The sequence below is a fragment of the Protopterus annectens genome, chromosome 11.part0, assembly GCF_019279795.1.
Source record: "Protopterus annectens isolate FY-2018-M chromosome 11.part0, PAN1.0, whole genome shotgun sequence".
NCBI classification, from domain to species: domain Eukaryota; kingdom Metazoa; phylum Chordata; order Ceratodontiformes; family Protopteridae; genus Protopterus; species Protopterus annectens.
This window is the reverse complement of record NC_056745.1, coordinates 1210543961-1210569340: the sequence shown is the minus strand read 5'-3', so window position 1 is coordinate 1210569340 and position 25380 is coordinate 1210543961. Positions and strand designations below refer to the sequence as shown.

Below are 25380 nucleotides of genomic sequence, written 5' to 3'. Positions count from 1 at the left end.
GATATCTGTGTTAGCTATCAGCGCAATGCATCCCTCCTTCAGATGTACATATTACAGGTAATATCAGCTTAGTCTAAGAATGATAGTGTTGTTCTTTACAGCTGATGAAAAGGAAGCAAGTACAAAGGACAAGGGGGAGGCAGCCTGCAATGTCTATTCCTACTACACAAATCATTAAGCCAGCATCAACCTTAGCAGCAAAAGTATAAGTGCTACAAACACATCACTAGTACCCTAGCTGCAATCTGCATTTACAGTCACCAGAAGAAAACTACAGATTCCAGAGAAGAATGCTGCAGATATACAACATCTGTAAGAATCAGCCAGATGTGGTAACCCAAATGACAACTGAAAGGCTTCATCAAACAACTGTATTATCTGCTAGGCGTTCTACAGCTGTACCTCTGCTGCATCTCTTCTACTGCAACATTTTCCTTTGCAATGCTGAGTAACTGCAAAGCTTCTATTAAATACATTTTTTACACTTTAACAAATACAACAAAGCTATATGTGTTAGCAGAACAAGCATTGCTTAAAATATGTAATTACACACTACAACAAATAAAACTGGGAGTCTTACCTCCTTCTCACTGAGTCTGCAGTCGTGGGGATACACCAGCTAGAAAACAAAAAGAACACAATCAGATATATTGAGAATAACACATATTCACCTGAGTGCACACAGCCATTTTATATAAGGCAAAGTGAGGAAAAAAAAACATTATTTCACTCATTTATAGAGTTAGCTGTGGAGTATGACTATTCTCTTCCAATGACAGCTGTTTATGTGACTATGTATAGACTTGATCCCGGTTTTACTGCTTACAGTGCATGTTATTTTTTTACATTAAAGCACACAGTAATTAATGGTCTGGAAAAGCAGCTTCACTATGCACTGCAAAAACCCATTACTGAAGAATGGAAACATTATAGGCAGTCACACGACAAGAACAGCTATAAAATGGCTTTCTTTTCATGCAGTCCTCTATGGAAAAACATGTTTAGCCAGCACATTTAAACATCACATTACAACTTCATTAGCTTGATCAAATAAAACTGAATCCAACAAATGGGCTTCAAAGTAGTAGCCTTTCAATAGATGGATCCCATGCAGGAGAAGTCTGTACGGAGCATCTAAGAATGAAGCAAGCAAACACTAGTCACCCCATCCTAGAACTATCTTCTAGGACAAAAAGTTTTGCTCTATGTTACAAAAAAGCTTGAATAAAAGAAATTGCTGGAGTTTACTCTCATGTGACCTAGTGGCCAGCTGGATATATGACTACCTTGACTACCACATATCATTAGACTATTATCTGTGGAAGTCCAAGTCACCATGAAAAATGAGCAATACACATTTTCTATTGGGAGGCAGAGGCCTTCACATCTCCATGGAAGAAGTTATGCTCCCCGCATTCCTTAAAAATTTTGTAAATAACTCAAGATCATTGTAGGTCACCAGAAATTATTCTAACAGGTGATCTCCACTAAAAACAGAACACTGGCAGACAGACTTTTTTCAATATGCTGATAAATGAATCACTACTCTGTGGATTCAGCAGTAACCAACGGATATCATGATCCACTGCCTTTGGTGTAAAAAGAGTTTGTTTCTGGCATTACTTTTCCAAACAGTGGAACCAGCAGGCCTTAACGTAGCATTCTGGGGCACAGAACTTGTCTTCAGTTCCCTAACTCAAGGCTAGGCAGTTATGTGGAACAGCATCTTACTCGTGCAATAAACTAGGTCCATCACATCTTGCATGATCTACAGGCAAAACAGGCATCTACACAACAGAAGGAAACAAAAAACAGAAAAAGCAGTTGATACGGCAACTCCAAAAGTTTGTGTGGCAACAGTGTTAAAAAGTGAATCAAGCAACTTCTGAACTGTGCTGCTGTCTGCAAGGGTGAAGCTAAAGACTTTACAGGTCTCCTCCTGGACATAGAATGTTGTTGTTTCTTTCGGCTTTTCCGGGTTAGGGGTCACCACAGCGGAACTCCGGTCCACTAATGATTAGCAGTTGATTTTTACGTGCCGAGTTGCCGGCTCTGACGCACAACCTTCAACGAAGGTACGCCCATTCACGCATGTCTCCACACAGAAGACGCTCTAGCTGAGAATCGAACGGGACAACGTCTTGCTGTGAGGCGACAACGCTACCACAGCACCACCACCGCGGTTTTCTCCTGGACATAGAATAATGGCTTTAATTGAAACAACCACACAATTATAATGTAACTTTAAAGCTACCCACCTTACTCAAAAAAGCTGGTCCTAAATGTCTTTGCTTTTGTTTAGTTTTGCAAATAGCCCTAGTTTTGCAAATAGCCCTCTGCCTGCTAGTCAGTGACAACAAAATAATTAAATGCGGGAAAGTTTATGCTCTTAATTAGCAGTCTCAAAAAGTGTACAGATCGGAATTAAGAAAACCTCCTTAAAGACAGAACAAGAGCTATAACATCATCATCTGATTAAATGGGCAGCCTCTGCCATAAACAAGGAAACTGACAGAGGTTCAACTGACGACAATAGACTTCACCCTGCTTTGAAAATGATGCTCTTCGGCTATCACTACAGCTGTAGTTGATAGATATTCCATACCTCATTATCCACAAGCACCTTTCCCAACAGCCTTACTGCTGTTTCTGTAATACAGTGGATATAAAATGATAAAATGCCAAGTTTTTGTGATATAAAAAAATGAGACCACAATAAATCTTTTCCCACCTTTAATGTGATCTATAACCTGTACAATTCAATTGAAAAACAAACAAATCTGTTAGGGTGAAAAATATAAAAAATAAAAAATGTACAACAAGCTGGTTGCATAAGTGTGCACACCTTAAATTAATACTTTGTTGAAGCACTAATATACTTCAAGAGTCTTTGTGAAAACCCATTACTTCTCATGCGGATTGAATTAGACAGAGGTTTTGCACATACCTGTGCAAGACCATGTCACTCCTTTAACTGAGAGGGATGGAGTCCTGAATGCAACCCAGGTGACCAGGGTTCAGTTAATGGTTCTGGCACTATAGGAGCTAGGCAGGGAATAGGGAAGAGTCAAGGGGTGTGTCACCCTTGATTCTCCCAAGAGGGATGGGGTACATGCACTCAGGGCCACAAACAGAGACTAGGAAAACCACTGCACATGCTCTGGTGAAAGGGCAGGTCTGCTTGGAGGAAAATGCCTCATGGATGTGAAGGGACGTCTTCTGTGGTCAGCCCACCACATGCCCCTTCCTGGTGCTTCACCAGGTGTTTGAGGATTAGGGCCCTAAAAGTAAAAATCTCAAACCACCCGTTAGCTGCCTAAATGATGGCCCTAAACAATCCTTACCTTATAATGGGAACAAATGAACTATTTGACCAGGATGGGGCTGATGATCAAAAGACAGCAGGGGCAAAATAAAACTAAAAATAAAAAAACCCTCTCTAGATGTACTACTGTGTTTCCAAGTCAATGCGTCTGTTTCCATAGCTACAGCACCATGGTATCAGATTGATGTCTTTTTTTGTTATTTCAGTTGCTACTTATATATTAATGTAATGTTATGCTTTAGATTGTTTTACTGCTGTGCTGCTACTGGTTGTGGCAGAAAATGGTCATTAGACCTAATCCATGCACATGTAAAATACAAATAAGTAATACCGTAAACTCTCAATTAACCGGCACCCATGAGGATTGGTACATGCTCGATAACTGTAGTTTCTGGTTGCTTGAGAGTTGCTGTTAAAGCTATTTGTTTGGTTTGACTTGTCAAGAGTCAAGGGGTGTGTCACCCTTGCTTCTCCCAAGAGGGAAGGGGTACATGTACTCAGGGCCACAAACAGAGACTAGGGAAACCACTGCACATGCTCTGGGGAAAGGGCAGGTCTGCTTGGAGGAAAATGCCTCATGGATGTGAAGGGACGTCTTCTGTGGTCAGCCCACCACATGCCCCTTCCTGGTGCTTCACCAGGTGTTTGAGGATTAGGGCCCTAAAAGTAAAAATCTCAAACCACCCGTTAGCTGCCTAAATGATGGCCCTACCTAAACAATCCTTACCTTATAATGGGAACAAATTAACTATTTGACCAGGATGGGGCTGATGATCAAAAGACAGCAGGGGCAAAATAAAACTAAAAATAAAAAAACCCTCTCTAGATGTACTACTGTGTTTCCAAGTCAATGCGTCTGTTTCCATAGCTACAGCACCATGGTATCAGATTGATGTCTTTTTTTGTTATTTCAGTTGCTGCTTATATATTAATGTAATGTTATGCTTTAGATTGTTTTACTGCTGTGCTGCTACTGGTTGTGGCAGAAAATGGTCATTAGACCTAATCCATGCACATGTAAAATACAAATAAGTAATACCGTAAACTCTCAATTAACCGGCACCCATGAGGATTGGTACATGCTCGATAACTGTAGTTTCTGGTTGCTTGAGAGTTGCTGTTAAAGCTATTTGTTTGGTTTGACTTGTTCTCAGGTTGGGGAGAGAAGGCATTTATTCCTAACTTCCTCTTTAAAGCTCTAAAAACATAAGGTATGTTTTTTTTTTGGGGGGGGGGGGGCAATGCATGAAAATTGTACTGTATTTCTTTGATTTTTTTTTTTTTTTTTTTTGCTGGTTGCTTGAGAGTGCCGGTTGCTTAAGTTCTAGTTAACTGAGAGTTTACTGTATTAGTTACCCATCTGCTAGCTGCCTAATCCCCGTTAGCCATTTCTCCTTGTTAAGCTGCTAAACACAGGAAAAACAGACTCCCATCAGCACCATCAACAAACCACAAACCTCACAATCTCATGGACAGCCTCTCAACATAAATTTTTCATGTAAGGCAGCAGTCACAGAGTTAAGATCTCTGCCACCTGAGACTGCCACCTGAGAACTCCTCCCATTAAACATGTTTTTCAGTCTTAAAGTTCATTCCTCACTTGCACTTGTACCTGTTAATCTCATGATAGCTTTTCTACTTTGTTTGTTTTCGACTTCCAAAGACATGCATCTGGAGCATTTCTCCCCGGGCCTCCGCTGAAAACAGGCTCTGTGGAACCTAGTCGGACATTCCCGGTCAACAAATGTTAAATAAATAAAAAAAATAAATAAATACTTGCATACCATTTCTCCCATGCACTTTTCTTTAATTAGAGTTAATAAAATTTCCTCAAGATAAGTAGCATAGACTTGTTCTTGAATCTTTTACCACTGCAAATTGTAAATGTTGAAACGTATTATGTGTTTTTAAAAATGGTACAGGATGCCCAGTTGAACTGGCTGTTTTCTTGTATCATGAGTGGAAAACACAACCAACATAACTCTATTAACACACAACTGCCGTGAACCTTCGTTCATCTAACCAAATACAGCGAATGTTCACTCCAATTAAAGGAACTCCAAAATGCAGGAGAGTACTGCAGATCTGGAGAGAGGAGCAGGAGAAAGCTTAGTGAAGGAAGGAGAAGAAATAACTGTTACAAATTTGGAAATGGAGGACTGAAGACACAAGTGCTTACAGATTTCATGAACCAGGCAGAGACAAAGGAAGGAGAGGAAGCAGAATGGAGTGACATAGTAGGAGGAAGAAACTGAGAGACTGGAAGCAAAGACAAAGTACAGTTTTGTACCTACCATAAATGTAGATGTCTGAGAGGAATGCATCTGCAGTCCTTACAAATGGGTTGTCCTGTCGTCAGGCAGCCCTTCGGTCGGCCGGATTCCAAAGTCTGGGTCTGGCTTCGGCTGGTGTCGCACTTCACCCGACGTCATTGCGGCAGTTTTTCGGGTATAAAGGCATCAGCCGACGCCATTTTCCTCAGTGTTTCTTGCCCCAGATGCCAGGTGCCCTCTTGGTAGGCTAAATTTGGATAAATGCCAAAGTTTCCAAATAGTAGAGAGGAAACACACAAACTAAACATGTATGTACATATATACAAACAAATACACCATAATAGATCCCCCCCAAGCTAGCTGAAGATTGGTAAATACCCTAGGAGTACCTCAGAGGGGAAGGAGGGTGGGTAATCCTGACTGCAGATGCATTCCTCTCGGACATCTACATTTATGGTAGGTACAAAACTGTACTATGTCCTTCAAGGATGCATCTGCAGTCCTTACAAATGGGTAGAATACCATAGCTAAACTAGGGGAGGAGGTAATGAGAATAGATTATGGTGTAGCCAGGATCCCTTGCAAAACAGCAGTGGCAAAGCCAGCACGGGATCTAGAGTATAGAGGTAAGTTATAGTGCTTGGCAAATGTATGAACGGAGGTCCAAGTAGCAGCCTCTATAATGTCCTTGGTAGCCACTCCTCGTAAGAAAGCTGTGGTAGTGGCTGTGGCCCTTGTGGAGTGAGGCCTGATGTTCTCTGGAGTTTTCTTTCCATGGTAGGAGTAACAAAGTCTAATGCAATTTCCTATCCATTTGGAGATTGTCTGTTTAGAAATTGGTTTTCCTACTTTTCCTGTTGCATAAGCTACCAGAAGCTGGTCAGTTTTTCTATTGTTTTTTGTCCTGTCCAGGTAGTAGTGTAATTGCCTGTGTACATCCAAGGTATGTAAGAGCTTTTCTCCCGTTCTGTGGATTGGGGAAGAATGTAGGAAGGTGGATAGCCTGATTTAAAGAGACTCTGGATACCACCTTAGGCATAAATGTAGGATTTGTTCTCATGGACACTCTATCTTGGTGGAAGATCAGGAAGGGTTGTACTGACATTAATGCTTGTAGTTCAGAGACCCTTCTTGCTGAAGTTATTGCCAGCAGGAAGGCAGTTTTCCAGGATAAGTATTGCAAGTCTGCTGTAGCTGCTGGCTCGAAAGGAGGTAGAGTCAGTTTTTCTAGCACAAAGTTCAAGTCCCATGCTGGCAATGGAGGTTTCCTGGGAGGTTTTACATTTTTAATTCCCCTCAGAAACTGCCTGAGCAGAGGATGCGAGAAGACAGGAGGATCCAAGCTGTATTGTGCTGAGATAGCTGATGCATGCATCTTTATGGAGGAATAGGACAGACCTGTGTGGTAGAGCTCGGCCAAGTACTCCAGGATGTTGGCTATGTTCACCAGTGTCACATCTTGCCCCTTTTCAGCACTCCAGATGAGATATCTTTTCCATTTTGCTGCATAATTCTTTCGTGTTGAAGGTCTACGAGCCTCCAGGATTATGTCCTTAACCCTTTGGGATAAATTTGGGTTAATTTCTGTCATGTAATGTTCCAGGCAGTTAGCTGCAGAGTTTTTAGGCTTGGATGCAGAATGTTGTAGTTGTTCTGTGTCAGCAGTAATGGGATCAGGGGCAGTTTCCATATTTGTTCCCGGGACATGCTCCTCAGCAGTGGGTACCAATGTTGTCTTGGCCAGTCTGGGGCTATCAGAATGATCCTCGGACGTTCCTCTTTGATCTTGAGAAGCACCTTGTGCATCAAAGGAAGTGGTGGGAATGCGTATGCGGACAGGCTCTTCCAACTGAAGGATAGGGAGTCCACCTTCCAAGCAAGTGGGTGGTAAGTCCTTGTGCAGAATTTCTTCAACTGGTGATTGTATGGGGATGCAAAAAGGTCTATTTGTGGTAATCCCCATTCTCTTGTGATGGCTTTGAAGATGTCCGGATGCAGCATCCATTCGTGGGCATCTGTTGTAGTTCTGCTTAGTATGTCTGCTAGGATGTTCTCCTTCCCTGGTACATAAATTGCCTGTAACTGAAGGTTGTAGCTTAGAGCCACATCCCATAGGTCTAGTGCCAGCCGGCATAGGAGGTATGAGTGTGTGCCTCCCTGTTTGTTGATGTACCACATAACTGTGGTGTTGTCTGTCCTTATCAACAGCTGGCCTTCGTGGAGAAGAAGTCTGAATGCCTGGATTGCCAATTTTACTGCCATCATTTCTTTTAGATTTATGTGCAGATGCAGTTGGTCTTGAGTCCATAGGCCTTGAATGCACTTGTCCATCATGTGTGCCCCAACCGAGGTCTGAGGCATCTGTCGTGATAGTTTGTCTTGGTTGACTTTTGCAGAAGGGCAGTCCTGTGTTTGATTGACAGGCCTGAGCCCACCATAAGAACTCTTGCTTCAGGCATGGGATCATTGGAATTTTGGTTTCCAGGCTGTGCTTGTGCTGAGACCACAAATTCTTTAGGTACCACTGTAGCTTTCTCATATGAAGCCTGGCATGAGGGACCAGAATTATGCAGGATGCCATGAAGCCTAGAGCTTGTAACACTTTTCTTGCAGTTAGATGGCTCTGCTTTGTTAATGCCAAGAAATAGAGAGGAAGTTGCTCTTTCTTTTCTGCAGTTAGAAATGCCATTTGTTTTGATGTGTCCAGTTCTGCACCCAGAAAGGTTATTATTTGGGATGGAATCAGCCTTGACTTTTTTGTATTGACTGTGTATCCCAGGGCTTGTAGCAGGTAGATGACTCTTTGTAAGTCTTCTGTTAATTTGCTTTTGTTGTCCGCTTGTATCAGGCAGTCGTCCAGGTAGGGATAGATTTGAATTCCCTGAAGTCTGCAATGAGCGATTACTGATGCCAGGCATTTCGTGAACACTCTGGGCAGTAGATAAGCCAAAGGGCAATGCTGAGAATTGATAATGCTCTGATCCTGCAAGAAATCTGAGGTATCTTCTGCAAATTGGTCTTATGGGGACGTGCAGGTATGCCTCCTTGAGATCTAGAGTCACCAGCCAAGACTCCTTGCCCAGCATGGGAAGAAGCTGCTGTAGGGTCAGCATTTTGAATTTTGGAACAATGAGGAATGTGTTCAGAGCGGACAGATCTAGAATAGGCCTCCATTTGTTTTCCTTTCTTGGTACCAGGAAGAGCCTGGAGTAAAATCCCTTCCCTTGCTCCATGACTGGTACCTTTTCCACAGCACGCATTCTTAGTAATTGAGATATTTGTTTTAGAGCTTCTGTCCTTTGAGAAGGTGGTAGGTTTGGCATTCCTCTCTTTCCTGGTAATGTATGGAAATGGAACCTGTAACCTTTGTCTATAGTTTGCAAAATCCATTTTTCTCTTGTAATGCAGTGCCAGTTTCTTGAAAATAATGTTAGCTTTCCGCCTAAGGGCGCTTCTAGTTGTTCCCTGGTAGGCGGTGTCACCGCCAAGTCACTGTGATTGAGCTGTTGTAGTGGTGGTGGCTGTATCCGTGCCTCGTTGGTTGTTACTCTGCCACTGGCGACCCCTGTAGGCACCTCTGGATTGGTTTCTGCCTCTAGAGCACCTATTCCTGCCTCTTTGTGCTTTAGAGGAGTCTGGAAAGGACCAATTCTTGGAGGGCCAATTCCTGCTAAACCTTGGAGGTTGAACCTGTAAGAAATCTTTTACTGTTTGCACAGATTTTGCTTTCTCTTCCATCTTTTTCAGGACCTGCTGTGCGGGGGCACCAAATAAATTGACCTTGTCCATAGGTGCATCCAAAAGCTTAGATTTGACATGGTCTGGTAATGCCTGCTCTTTCAACCATGCATGCTTCCTGATAACTGTGCCAGTCATGGCTGATCTAAAGGAAGCCTCCAGTGCATCATAGCCACATTTTAAAGAATGGTTACTAACCTGCTGTATGTTATGTAACATTTCTTGAATATACTTTTTATCTAAAGATTCATCAGAGGACAGCTTTTTAGTCAACTGGTCAAGCATAAACTCTTGATATTGAATCATATGAAATTGGCAGTTCAAAGCTCTAGCTGACAAAGTAGCAGAGGTGTAAACTTTTTTACCCCATCTCTCTAAGGACCTGGATTCCCTTTCAGAGGGGAGGGGGTTTTTAGAAGTAGTAGCTGCTACAGCTTTAGGGCCCTGGGAGATAGTCTCTGGATCTGCAAAAGGGGCCTTATATAAGTGGTGATGAGTGTCCGGAACCCTGTAGTACCTATCAGGTTTAGCAGGAGCCAGGGGTAAAGTATCAGGAGTAGTACAGGCATCATTAAATGCATCATCAACAACAGATAGAACTGGAGGAATAGCTAAAGGCCTATGCTGTGGTAAGTGTAGAAAGGTCCTAAGCCTTTTTCGAGAGTCTGAGAAATCTTGGCCCTGCCACTGAAATTGTTCCCTCATAGCATGCAAGGTTTCCCCAAAGGAAAATTCCTCAGGAGGAGAGGCTGAAGGGATGGACTCCTCAGCATCAGAGTCTTCGTAAGGAGAATAAGAAGCCTCAGGAGGGTCTGTATGATCTGAATCATCAGAAGAATCATCCGTGGCTACTGGCTCAGGGGGCTCTGCTCTAGGCCTCTTTTCTGGAGGAGGGAGAGAGGCCCTGTCTGGATGAGGCTGGGATCCACGAATTAAAGTGATGAGATCCTGTGCCAAAGAAAGCATATGGGAACTGGTGCTGGGCCTGTGTGAGGGAGGCTTGGCAGGCACAGGTTTGGAAGTTTTGGCTGCTTTTGCCCTGGCAAAGGCCTTAATAGACATAGCTGGAGGAGGCCTAGCAGCTCCACGTGCAGGGGTAGAAATATCTAGTGGAATGGTGTCTGATAAATCCTGTGAAATCGCAACAGAAGGCTGGATTTCAGAAGCCGTTTCTACCAGTACAGAAGAGGCCTCGGTAGAAGGCAAGTTATCTGCTGAAGAAAGAACCGCTTGCTCGGTTTCGGCCGAAACCGAGACACTCGTGGATTGCTTAACCGCGGCTTCAGCCGAAACCGCGGACCGCGAGTGTCGGTCTTTTTCTTTGTGTTTTTTGGTTATTTGCGTAGTCGGAGGATCCGACGGCATAATGTAGGCAAAATCGGAGCCGAAAATCTGTTCAGCAAAGTCCGAGCGACGTCTAAGCGTCCGTCGGTTAAAAGAAGCACAGGCTAGACAAGCTGCTACGTCGTGGTCTGGGCCTAAGCAATGTATGCAATAGGAGTGGAAATCTTTATGAGGTATTTGTTTCCCACAAGATAAACAATTATTAACTTTCTCTGACATTGGCTGAGGCAAGAAAGAGTCCCCAACTATAGAAGTCTTCGAAGTAGTATTCGGTAGTAGTAATCTCTGGATCTGACCGACCGGCACTTGCGAACAGCTTCTGCTTCGGGCGCCACGCGGCAAGAAAGACTGGGGAAAATGGCGTCGGCTGATGCCTTTATACCCGAAAAACTGCCGCAATGACGTCGGGTGAAGTGCGACACCAGCCGAAGCCAGACCCAGACTTTGGAATCCGGCCGACCGAAGGGCTGCCTGACGACAGGACAACCCATTTGTAAGGACTGCAGATGCATCCTTGAAGGACATCAGCTGGTGAAGGGAAACAATGGAAGCATTTTCAGCTGGCAAAGTAGCCAGATTTCAAGGTTTACCCCTGCAGCAGTGTTTTTTTGGTTACAAGAAATAAGAAGTTATGCAAATGTAGCAAGGCATGAAAGAATGAAAGAAGGAACTGACAGAGGACAAACATTTGCAGTATCTCAGCAGTTGCAGAGAAGACGACCAGTGGTAAGAATAAAAAGTAAAAGTGATAGCAGTGTGAAAAAATATGACATTATGGATAGTATTATTTGCCACTAGGGTTTAACATTAAAGATATAAGAGCTAGGAGAGTATGAAGTAACGTCTGAAACCTTCAACTTGCTGGGAATATTTATGACCGAAACTGAAAAAAGAAATACAGTAGCACCATGGAAGACTATTTATTTCCGAGCTTGGGACTGCACCTAAACAAAAAGAAAATACATGTGCAATTTAAGACTTCAGATATGGGTTAGCATCAGTTAAAACAGGGTTTCTTTCACTATGTAGTAAAGTACATGAAGTTAAAAAAAGTATATGATGAAAAAATGTATCAGCTGGGGGTTGGGAAGTGTGGGTAACAATGAACATTTGGGATGGGAAAATTCAACATATGTCAGATACAACAATTGTGAATGGTACAAGAAGATTTGTTAGGTAATGGGGCTAACCCAAAGCATGTTATGGAGATGAAAATCATTTAGTACAAGACTGTAACAAATAAGAGAGAGAGGACATACAGCAAAAAAACTGTAAGCCTTTCAGCAGAAAATGAAAAGAATCTGGACACTTCTGTTTTGACTGTCCCATATTAGAAAAAGGAAAGAGTAGATGAAAAGGAAAACTCAAAAGAAAGATAAACAGTAGACAATATTAGTGCAGAAGATGTTGAAAGAGAAGGTAGTATGAGGAAAGGGATACTGAGGAAAGCTTAAACAAAGAAGAGGTAGCTAGAAAAGAAATAACAGATCAAAGCGATGTTATTAATATACAGGAAGAGAAGAGATTAGAATTTAAGAAAGCGTAGAGGAAGAAATTGAGACAGAAGCACAAGATAACAAAAACTGACTGGTGGGAGATGCAGAAGAAGGAAAATAGATCTGAAAGTAAAACACTTCTAAAAAAAAGGAAAAGAATGATATAGGAATTTTAGCATTAAATGTAAAAAGCATTAGAAATCACACAAGAGGTTTTGTGATGGTGGAATGGTGTAAAAATAACAATGGATGTTTTTTTTTTTTTTTTTTTTTTTTTTTTTTGCTTAATAGATATCACAGGGGACCAACATGTTTGGTCGGTGGGAAATGAGACATGTTCTGGAAGAGGAATTATTATACAAATGAAGAAATCAAAATTTTTGATATAACAGTAGTAGTATATGTAGGGTAGTGATATGAGAATAAGACAACATGTATCAGATCAATAATGATTTATGTATATACTAATACGACATTGAGAAATCAGTTATTTGAAGAAATAAAAAAATTGTGTTAGTAAATATGTCAATAGTGATGATAAAAGATTTTAACTGTAACCTGAGGAAAGAAAATGGAAAAAAAACACATGGTATTAAGATGTTAAGGGAATGAATAAAATGTGGAGATTGAAAAGTAGAAATTGACATACAAAGGGAGAATTTTTAAGGATGAAATCGATTATGTAGTTTACTCTAAAGAAAGAAAAGACAGAGGGAGTACAGATGGCTGAGTTTTTCAGATCATACAGCAATATTGGGCTAGAATAAAGTAAGAAGGCAAAATAATAAAGGTGGGAAAAGGGATAAAGAGGTTACTTGCAGAGTTTAAAGACAAGGAAGAAATGGAAGAAATATTATGGAAAGATCATATGACAATGAGACAATTTTATACAAATTAGATACAGTGGTTGGTAGTGTATAAGCAGAAGTATAACCGTGGAAAGAAGAAGAAAAAAGAAATAATATGAAATGTAAAACACATTTTACAGAATTATGAGAAAGGGGTGAAAAAAGGAAGTCACAAAATAAGGGAATAGAAAAGCAGATATATGAAAATAATAGATACAAAGTAAAATAATGTTACTTAGGAAAAATTGTTTATGGAAAAGAAGTAAAGTTAAAGAAGGAAGGGTGGATGGTATCTTAGAGGGCAAAGAAGACATAGAATACAAAAAAGAAGATATTATGGATGTGGTAGAAATTTGTGTAGAGATAATGTAGGTAAAATTGGAAACAGTCAAAAAGAATGGAAAGTGAAAAAATCTCAAGTAGTAAGGATTTTTTTAGAAAATAACATAACAGTAGAATAAAGAAAATGTGATAAAAGAAGGTAAGAGTAAATCAGTGTCAGGATTAGATGGTATAAGTTATGATTACCATAAGGAAATTAATAAAGATGAAAGAGAAGCTTTTAAAATATTAAATGAATGAATAAAGGAAGGAAGGTGTAATGGAAGAAGACATTTATATTTAAAAAAGGATTAAAGAAAATATATAAATAAGGAATACAGACTATAAAATACTTATGAAAATGCTACAAAAAGGGATGGAGAAATTTAATGGATGAGGCAGTAAGAGAATAGATTTATGGTATAAAAGGAAAAGAGGTGAAATCAATGTTGATTATAGCGAAAGGAATAATACTTGCGGTAAATGCAGATGTTAAGGTTGCAGACCATAGTTCCTGTGGTATAGGGTTTGATTCTCTCAGTCATTTGCCTGTTCTGTGACCTTCAGCAAATCACTTAACCAGACACTGATCTTGGGTAGCCCCTGAAAAAAAACAGTGTGTCCAGTGGGCCTACCTGATTAACAAATATGATTATGGCTGATGTTTGACATAACAGTTAAGACACTTACTTCACAGACACAGAGTAGAGGGGTTTGATTCTCACCTGTGGACAAAGTTTGGTTATTTTGGTTGGGGGATGGTACACTGGTTAAGGTGTTTTTTTAAGACAGGAGTAAAACAGGGATGATCAATGAGTATGTGCTTATTTGTATTAGTAATGAATGCAGTAGTACTGAAATGCATGTATGAAACGAGGAAGGAAATGTTATATTACCAGTATGGATGACATAAGCAGATGATTTAGTTCTAATAACAAAAAACAAGTGATGGATAAGTGAAATTGTAATAAGGACTAAAATGCTGTTAAAAAGCAGTCTGCGGTTAAATAAAATGAAGTGTAAGTGACCTGATGAAATAAAAAAATAAAAGGAATATATTTCACAAGAAGGGAAATAAAGATTTTTGGAGTAATACTGTGTGCGTATGTAAGTGCAATAAGTCAATACAGAGATACTAGAACAAATAAAAATTGTTAGCTTGGTGAAAAGGTTTTTATTTATCACATCAGAAAATAACATATACACCAAATATTTATGTATTAGGAAAAGTAGAATATTTAGGGGTTATATATGTTTCCCACTCAAACAGAAAAAGTTCTTAGAAATTGTTTACCTGCTTTTGGGACTTAAGGCTGAACACAGTGAGAAGAGGGATACATTTATAATAAAAAAAAAAGAAAGTGGGTTGAATTAAAAAAAATCCAGAGGTGTATATTAGCATCTACACATTTATTTTGGGTAATGAGGAAGGTAAAAAAAAATGATAGGCAAGATGTTCCATGAAAAAAATATAAAAATGTATTGGAAGGAAAATAAAAGAAAAGAGGGACAGGGTGGAAGGAAAAGAAAACGACAAAAATTAAATTATGGAAGTTAAAACTAAGGAAGATTGATTGGAAAAGAAAAGAATAGTATAATATGATTTTAGAAAAAAAAAACTTGGTATACCCATTGAAGGAATTAAAAGAAGATGAAAATTGCAATAAAAGACAGAAGAGAAAGGTATGAATTTTTTTATGAAGCAGAGGATTTTTTTGGAAAATTTTATTAGATAAATTACTGGTGGTGGTGCTGTGGTAGCGTTGTCACCTCTCAGTAAGATGCTGTCCGGTTCAATTCTCAGCTAGAGCGTCTTCTGCGTGGAGACATGCGTGAATGGGCGTACCTTCGTTGAAGGTTGTGCGTCAGGGTTGACAACTCAGCACGTAAAAATCTACTGCCAATTATTAGCGGACCGGAGTTCCGCTGTGGCGACCCCTAACTGGGAAAAAGCCGAAAGACGCAACAACTGGTAAAAAGAAATATGAAATATAAGGTGATAGACAAAAGAAAATCTGTTGACTGCAATGAAGCAGAAAGAACAAAATATCGTTAACAGTCTTACTTTTATAAAAATAAAATAATTGAGAAAAGTTAAAAAATTAATATAGATGAGAAGGGTTTAAATGTATAAATACGAATATGGTATTATATGGGAAGTATGATAAAGAAAAGACGTGATTTTTTTTTTTAGATGAGATACAGTACTGTTTGTAAAAATATGGAAGCAGTGGGAAAAAAGATGGGAAAATTTGTTACATAACAAGAAAATGGAAGAGGATGATATACTAGCTGAAATAAGACCATAGTTGTAAAAGAAAGAGTTAGGAATGGGTTCCTAGTACATGAGCGAATGCTAGAAATAGCGAACGCTCATTTGTGGAACTCAAATGCACAAAACCACAGAATATCGAAGGAACGGATCTTTGCTGTTTTCTTTACTGTGGTGCAATCTCGGAGTTGGTATATTTAAGGTGGGGGGCAAAGCCCCCCACTTTATGTTGCCTGTACTTTTTTTTGGGATCAGCGAATTCTTCCCTGGGAAAAAATTTGCTGATCCATTCCTTCAAAATGTTGTGGTTTCATGCATTTGATTTCGATAACAGATCATTCGCTATTTCTAGCATTCGATCATATAATATGAACCCTTAGGAACATAGGGTAAATATAAAAGAATGAAAGAAATATAACTGTCCAGTTAAGTTCCCTTGTAGTGATAATTAAATAATTTTAACTATGAATGTAAAAAATGAATGTGTAAATAATTGATTTAAAGTTTTTATAGGTATAAAATGAATGTAAATGTTAATAAAGCATGCCTACACTTTTCAATAATTATCATGGGATATCTTACATTCAACTGAGCTATCACCATTTCAGGCAGATGGAATGTTTTCTGTACAGCCAAAATTCATTTTGAAGATACCTTAACTTGCACCGAGACATTTAATAAGTAATATATGAAAAACCTGTCTACGTATGTAAACATATAGAATTGTTTGCCATTTTTGTCTGTGTCAGCCTTTTCCTTAGCAAAGAATAAAATAATACCCCCACATCCCCCAGTACATTATCCGGTTTCTGTATTGAGTTAGTAACTGAGCTTTCAATGAAAAGTGCCCTTCTCCCCTACCACCACCACCACAGATGATCCCAGTCTGCTGTAGCTCCTACTGGTAATCTCCCATCTCTTTCCCATTTTAGTAACAACCTGCGATACTATGATAAATAAACCTATGCATAAGGAGGTATGTGTCCTATTCTCTCTGAAAAACTGACGCTACACTGCATTAAATATTTAAAAGTTTTCTCACTATCATCTCCCTTCCACTAACTCAGATATGTAATAAAGTGTAAAAAGTCAATGGAGAGATATCGGAACAAATAAAAAAAATGTTAGCTTGGTGAAAAGGTTTTTATCATATCAGAAAACAACATATACACGGAATATTTATGTATTAGGAAAAATGCCCAGTCCTTGTGAGTGTCAATACAGCAACAAGCTTAGATGTTCCCTTCACCTACGAGTGGGGGAGCTGGGACTGACCACTCTTTCCCACCCACTATCTGAAACAAAATTGTTGTTGTTAATTCAACATTCATTCCTCTTCATCACCTACCCTGATCATAAATAGAAAAGAACTCTAAAATCAGCACAGCCTTCCTCACTTTACATAGATGTTTGTAAACTGAACACAGTAAGACTAATGCTAACAAACCTAATCAAAAGGATTCTGTAATGTTTCTACTGATGGTGACAGAAACACCTGGATAGCTAGTTATCAAATTTACAAAGAAGACAATTCAATGGCATAGACAGTTGGACTCTGACTACAACCCAAATTCGGCTATCAGCCCAGGCACTGAATGAACTACCAAGGTGTGGGAGAGATATATGATGAGGATTACGCCGACTCAACTTGCTCTGTGAGGAGGTTGTGGGAATGTGCAGGGTATGCCTTATGTCATGCTGCTTGGTGGAGACTGGTGACTTGTGATAAGGGGAGTTAGCTAGTAAAAAGGCAGGCAGGGCTTTCCAAGTTATGTCACCACAGAAGCACATCTGCAACCCACCACACAACCACCATGTAAACACTTAGCCAAAATGCGCCATCTAGCACATTAGGAGGAGTTAAGGAATTTTACACAAACTTAAAAACCCTCAGTGATTTATAGTGTGATAACTCCTTGCTAGTCCCATTCGACTCCAGTCACATATTGATTCACACAGCCAATTAGGTTATTAGCTTCCCCCAGAGGGGGACCCTCCCAGAAAGGGGTTACACAGCAGAATCAGGAAATGTGTGAGGAACCATGAAAGATGGAAACATCTGAAAGCTCTGTATCCTAGAAGCTGCCAAGGGGAATAAAATGAAATGAAAAAGATTTAAACAGACTACTGATCTACATTCATTGGACCGCTAGACTTTTTTCAGAGATTGTCATATTTCTGACTGGCTGCCATAAGAATGGTGAGGTCTTTATCTTGAACATAACATCCATGCATTCTCTATAAGTGTTTATCTAAATAAGGGTCTTGAGATGAAAAATATAGCAAGCAAAAGGTGCGAAATATGAACCATCCACTTTGCTCATTCTCCATTTCTGTATGATTTTATAACAACTTAACCAAATATGGAGAAGTGAAAATGGATAATTTACATATATTTTTGTAGTGGTATGCCTAATTGTCGAGGAAAAGTTCTTCAGCACTAAATCAAAAGACACATGATTAAATGAAAGTACTATCTTTAGTGTTAGAAAAGAGTGTTTGTCAACTAAGGATATTTTGTTCATGAATTTCATTTTCCCTAACACACAATAACAATAACACAGTGCAGAACTGCAGGGTGGAGTCTCCAACGAGGGCTTAAGGGGCCTGCTCCACAAAATACACAACTTATTAATTGCTTTTACTGTCTGTTGACATGACTTCCAATGCTGCAGTTGATAGCAAATAAGATGTTAACAATGAATAATATAACCATTATGTGTTAACATGGCTCAGTCCACAAGACTCCACTTACTTCTCTATTTTCTTCATGTGCTTTTTCTTATCCTATGTCTGCTGATCACTGAGTTCATAGCCTCTTTGCCCTTTCACTCACAGCTGCACACAGGGTGGGACAAAGAGCATCTCCACTCATGCATTCCTTCCAGCAAAAGCACAAGAAAAGAGCCTTCAGGTGAAAAGGAAGATCATCATCTATGTAGTCACGGAGACATTTGTTATATGTGCCCTAACCCTACCATGGCAACTGATGGACACAGCCACAATACACACACCTGACTCCAACTACATACACACTGCTTGGCACACATGCACCTTTCATGCTCCAAGTGCTGTCTGTGAGTCCATTGTGATGCCCAGTCCTTGTGAGTGTCAATACAACAACAAATGTAGGTATTCCCTTCACTCTGGAGTGGGGGAGCTGGCACTGGCCACTCATTCTCACCCTCTACAACTAGCTCTCCCTCCAGTGCCCAGTTCATCAGTGATGCCCAGGTCATCTGGATCACAGTGAAGGCTTCATTCCCGTATTCTATGGCACTATCAAGTTAATATTTTCACTAACTGCTCAGAAATGTTCAGTAAGAGAAATTACTTACCGAGACCCACAAAGTATGCAAGTAGGAGCTGTGGGACTAAACCTCAGGGATGGTGGAACGAACAAGGGAGCCAGGTGGCCCTTGCTACTACAAAGATTTGCTTGGCTATCAAAAATACAAATACTAATAGAAAACTACTGCCAAGCTACAAAGGATTTTTAAGCACTTAAATGTTGATTTGCCTGCCAATGAGCAAAATTATTACAAGGTCAAAGAGGATATGTTTCACACTGACCCCAGGAATGTATGACACACCATATTCACAACTTAATATTTCACTAAACCACTATGTTAGCAATTCAAGTTGAAAAAGACAAAGCAGGACTCCAAGCCTCATCAGTGAAACACCTGACACACACAGGTTAAAATCTACAACTACTCTGACTACATCATGCACACCAGGGGTATATGGTCTGCGATGGTGTAATTCAAGGGATGAACAGTACATTTATTACACTGCCAGTCATTAACAAGAAGATGATGGGGAATACTTAAGTCTTGAAAGACATACTGTTAAGCATTCTGATCTTCGGTGAAATGCCACTAGAAAGATAAAGAGTTTTCCTTGATCAATGGAGGAAAAAATTCAAATGACTCGAATTCAACCTAATTATCTGTTGAACCAAGGCAGATACAAAATGGTAGACCTTTTTCAAGACAATCAGAAGCCACTTAGCAAAGCAGATGGTTTAAGTAAGATTTGGGGAAGGGGTTCAATAGTAACAGATGACAAAGACTATCTGCAGAGAAAGCAAAGCAGGAATCAATGCAGAACAGCAGATGGAGACAACAAACCACCACTGCTTCTATAAATTTCACTCAAGAAAATCATGGGAAAATCTGTATACGATGATCACAAGATACAAATAAATAATAAAACTTGACTAACAAGTCACAGACCCAAAATCTAAATAAATGTGCATCACACAGAGGAAGCTTTTGGCAAAACCAGTTTGTGGTCATTCAAGTCTCTCTAAATATATATATATATTTGGATATCATAACACTGCACCACTATACTGCTGTGTGTACTGCTTTGAAAATCTAGAGATCTCAGAAATCAGTGCCACACCCAGTAACCTTGGTCACACATTACTTGGGTACCCACACCCAAAGTAACTAATAATCACCCAAGGAAACAATCACAGGCTCCACTTATAACATAAGGAGACTAGAGGTTGGCACAATGCAGAATAGGAACTATGGAGATAAAACATCAATAAATAGAGAAATAAGTTAAACTAGTTTGTTTTACATAAACATAAGTAAATCTTGTCAATATGCACTGAGGGTAGCAGCCAGAGCACTGGTAAACAGTTTAATTACTGAGTCAGAAAAAAAATTGTTCTTTGTTAATGAAATGAGCCATTATCAAGGAAATAAACCTTACTTGGGTGTAGTTACAGTTAAAAATATCAGTAAACATTCCTGGTGTTTAAAGAAAATATGTCAGAATATAACAGTAGTGCATGGAGACAGGTGATTACGCTCCAGTATCTGGAAAATGACAAATCAGATAAACACTTCTACACTGCAAGACCCGACCTTAAATGTTAAGCCCCCCCACTTCAGTTGTTAAGACTGGTTATCGTACTAGGCAGTTAAAGCTGCTAGTACTGGCTAACAAACAAAAGAAGCAAAATAAAATACAGATTTGTTTCTGCATGCTGTCTGTGCCAGTAATGTACACCTGGCCTTTTCTAACATAACAGAATCTCTAACACTGTCTTCCTGACAGCACTTGCCAAGTGCTTAACTGGCTTTGAAAGCTGGCAAAATACGGTTCCCTATTATATCAGCCAATGCTTAAAATAGAGAATGCTGTTTTATCGACCATTTTAAATCGAAACCGCAAAATCTCAAACACACGGAACAGCGATTTTTTTCCCAGGGAAAAAAATCACTGGGCCATTTTTGAGATTTTGCCATTTCCTCCACTGTTGTGCAATATTGGAGTTGGTATATTTAAGCAGGGGGGGTGTGGGGGCTATGGTGGGCAAAGCCCCCCACTTTTATTTTGTGTTTGTCTGTTTTTTTTCCGGAGCAGCATTTTTTTTTTTCCCTGGGAAAAAGATCACTGTTTTGTGTGTTCGCATTTTGCCATTTCGTTTTTTAAGGGTCAGTTATACAGCGGTCTCTATTTTAAGCGTTCGTTGTTATAATATAGACCCCAAAATACTTGGTGATTTTTTTTTTCTTCTGGAACTAGTAGTACATGGAGCAGATAAAGCTCCATGCACTATAAAGAGTTATGATTTGGTCTCTGATCATAACCCTTTATTAAGTGTTGCCAAGATTCAGCTCTGAAGCTTCACTCTCAAGGTAAATTTCTTGGCATCCATATATCAAACACATAATAAGCCAGTTATGATCACCAACCACTTATAATCCTCTATATTAAAAGTGGATAGAAATCCTAAGTCCATGTTGTAACATGGCCAACTGTTATGAGGTGGTAAAGATATCCAATGGTATACTGACAGAGGCAGGTAAAACTCTCAGTCAGAATACTAATTCTGTACAGGTTTAAGGAAAGAGAAACTGTACTATGCTATAGCCATCAGCTTCATTGTGGTAGGAATTCCTATATTAAGCGCAAGGACAGTTAGAGCAATGCAGTAAAGGAAACTCCCGCAGTCCTCAAATGGAAAGATGAGGATGAGTATCCCGCAGACGGGGGAGAGCGTGAGAAGACATTAAAAACCTGAGTTGAAAATTCCAGAAAGGGTGGTTACATTCTTCTATACACAGAGCCAGAAATGCAGAAAAGGAATGGTCTAAAATTACTGAATGATTCAAAGTTTCAGTGGAAAAGCAGAGGAAGATTTAACCACATTAGCAAATTTACAAAAACTGAAAATGTATTAGCAGTTACTAACACAGCAGAAAAGAAGCCAGCTAGTAAGATCAGTCCTATGCTATTGAGGGATGAAACTCTGAATATGTCCCACACGACTTGTCTTCTATTATTGGCATTGGTGTCTGAGGGACCAGACAGGGAGAGTATGAGCTTGAGTGGTCAATGCCAGCTTGCTCATGCTGGGAGGGGGAAGACTGCTATGCCAGGGGCACTGGTCACACCTCCTAGTGAGTAGATGTGTACCTTCCACTTATAATAACTTGGGTAACTCACACTGCAACAACAAGGATTTCCCTGCTAAGTTGGGAAACAGGAGGCATATATGGGAGTGAGCATGGCTCCTCTCCTGACCAGGTAGCTAGGCAAGTCTACAAGCAGTCTATGGGAAGGGATGAGTTAGCTATTCCATAGGACCTGCAAGCTTGTCTGCTCTCTTCCAAATGACTCTCACCACTGGAGGAAACAATGGGTTGATAGGGCTTCCCAGGCAGTAAAGAATGGCACACAGAGCACTAGCCTAACCAAAGGAAGGAAAAGCTCTCATCCCATAAAAACAAATGTGCCAAATGACAGAAAGTAGTGCACCATCAGGGAGGATACTTCAGAGGTAGGAGTTTTTTTTTTTTTTGTTTTGTTTTTTTTAAGTCAGCCAATATGTGCATTCTGTTCAGACATGAGCAACAATACACAGAAACAGACTGCACCTTTTGTAAAATTTCAATAACTTATAAAATGTATTGCTACAGTATGCCCAGTGACTACTGTGGGACAGCTGGGGCTACATTGCTAGGACCTGAGTGGGAAGAGGTAAGAGGCCACACCTTCCTTTTTAGAAATGGGAGGGACAGGCCAAGAAAGAGACAGAGAGATTGGCCTCTTTGGCAGCAGGAAGGAGTAAAGTGCAGAGGTACACAGGTTTGGGACTGAAGACAGTAAGACTAAGTATCACTGGTAAAGACAACCATTGGACACACATGCATGCTGAGGCTTGTAGGGACTAAAACCAAGTATCAGAGATATTTGCCTCAGCATTTATGACCATAAGTACTTTGATCTGAAAACAATTGTTTTATTTTTGAGAAAACCTTTTTTATGTTAACATGGCTCATACAGAAATTATACTTACTGTCGCTCATTTGTCTCCAAAACATATGACAAGAAGGTTTGGGGTTTCGTTTAGATGCTTTAATACATAGAAACACATCAGGATGGATAGAGGCATCTTTAAATATGAACAAACTAGTTAACAGACAGACATTACATACATACTTGCTTACATCTCAAGAGCTAACTACAAAATGGCAGTCTGACTTGCACATGGTCAGTATTTATACACTTGTGCAAGCCCTTGGACAGCTTCTTAAATGTATATACATACATACTGATCTACACTTACGTTTCAATTTTAAATTGGATTAGTCATTCTAAATAAAGTATAGTCTCCAATAGTTGTTAACTAGCATAGTGTGTGTGTGTGTGTGTGTGTGTGTGTGTGTGTGTGTGTGTGTGTGTGTGTGTGTGTGTGTGTGTGTACATACATATTAATACTTAACCCTTCAAATTACTGCATATTTAAAAAGTCTTTCTCCATGATTGGGTGATATTTATTTGGTTTCTGTTGATACAGACAGTGTACTGCATAAAGACATCACTGTCATGGACAATCACTGTCATGGACAGAAAAAGATGGGGATAAATTGTGCATGTGTTTTAGGTATGTGTGGCTAAATTTTACCTGAAAATACTCAAACCTTTTAACTGTATACATTTTACACCTGATACTAATGATAGGTAATCTGGATCAGCCTTTGTCTATATATAACTTGGTTTTATTTCATTTTTATCCATTTAATAACAAGGAAAATCACTACACACAAGATTATTTCAGGGATAACGAAATGCTAAAAGTCACACAGCAGACAAATGGAAGGCAAGGGAATCTAACCAAGGACTACAGGATGAATTTCATTAGCAGCTTACAGACTTACTTCTCTACCCTAAACTGCAATACTTCCTCTCTTCTTTATGTATGACATGTTGTATTTATGCTTAACAAATGCTGTTGTTTTGTTCAGTTCATTTACATCACTTTCATAACATTGAACGGTTACTAATGAATGCATAAATTATAAAAATTCTCCTTGGTTTCACTCTCCCAAAATGCTAAGAAACCTCATCACGGAGAACTGCGATCATCAGAGTGTACAATGTGTATACATTACATACAGTGTTTAATTGACTAAAAATAACAGAATTGAAAAGAAATGTGAAACGGGATCAGTTAAGTCTTAACATGGGAAAGTCTGCAACTAATTTTCAAAAGAAAAAGAATACTGGGGCACTGAATCACTCGTAAATTGAACCATGTTAACTATTCTGCTGGTTTCTTAGCTAAGGGTAATAATTTGGAATATACTGTAATCGAGGGATGAGTAATGGATTTCCTCAATGTACACATTACTAGGAAACCTTCGCTTGGTAGTGAAGTGCATAGTTAAGAACACGTGCACAAAAGAAAATTATTGAAATGTCTCAATGGGGTACATCAGAAGGATGACAAAAATGTTGGAGACTGGGTATTTTAGATATAAAGAAAGGCTACACAGATGAATGACTTTCACTAGAGAGAAGTGATGAGGATATGACTGAGGTACATAAAATAATAAACAGGCAACTTAAAAGTTGCTGTGTTTTAACAGAATACAAAATAGATGGTAGGAGGGCAATTCAAAGGAAACAGCAGGAAGATTTTTTCTTGGAGAGGTTGTGTGACCTTTTGAGTCTTAGGATGAGATCACTACAGAACACAGCTTATGAGCTGAACAGGTAAGATGGGTAGTTGCAGAGGAGGTTAGTTGCACTGTATTAGTTCCTCAAAATGTATCCTTATCTTAACAATTTAATGCAGTGAAAACAGCGCACGGTTACATGATGCAGTTATTCCCTTAACAGACCAGGAATACTTTTTTAACCTTTACTGAATTATCACATATGCAAACTTACATTTATATAAAAGCATCAAACCATATTAACAAGTTTACATTTACAAGAACCATAAATCACATATATTGTTATATATCATATAATCTAAACATTATATAAATTATTCAATGTCTGCCTTCCCTTAAACCTCATTCCTCCTCCAAACAATTTTTCTACAAGAATTGTTCCAAAAAATTCCATTTTTAAAAAAGAAATATCTTTACTAAATCACTTACTACATAGGTAATCATACATTTATATAAATAAAAAAAACATATTGGCATATTTTTAGTTGCAAACATTATAAACCACCTATAATCTATCCAGTCATTGTCAGTCAAACATTACATAGCTCATGCAAATCCTGCCTTCTTTTAAACCTCATTCCTTCTCCAAAACATTATTCTGCAGGTATTGCTCCCATGATTCCCATTTTTCTATGTAATTTGCTCCTACCCTTTTCTAAAGATCCCATTTCAAGTTGTTTTATCTCTGTTACAATATTCACTACTTTTAGTACAGTTGGTTTAGACTTGGATTTCTATTTTCTAGTAATTGCTTTTTTGGCAGCCACCATAATTAT

The 25380-nt window shown here is 39.3% G+C and overlaps 1 protein-coding gene across 1 annotated transcript in view; it reads right to left on the bottom strand.

Moving 5' to 3' along the window:
- The window catches only part of DENND6B (DENN domain containing 6B), a 1114433-nt gene that overhangs the window by 823468 nt on the left and 265585 nt on the right, over window positions 1-25380 (bottom strand). Inside the window, exon 2 of the mRNA XM_044088568.1 lies at window positions 581-619. Within this exon, the coding sequence (XP_043944503.1) occupies window positions 581-619 (39 nt within the window). The remainder of the gene's footprint in view (window positions 1-580; window positions 620-25380) is intronic.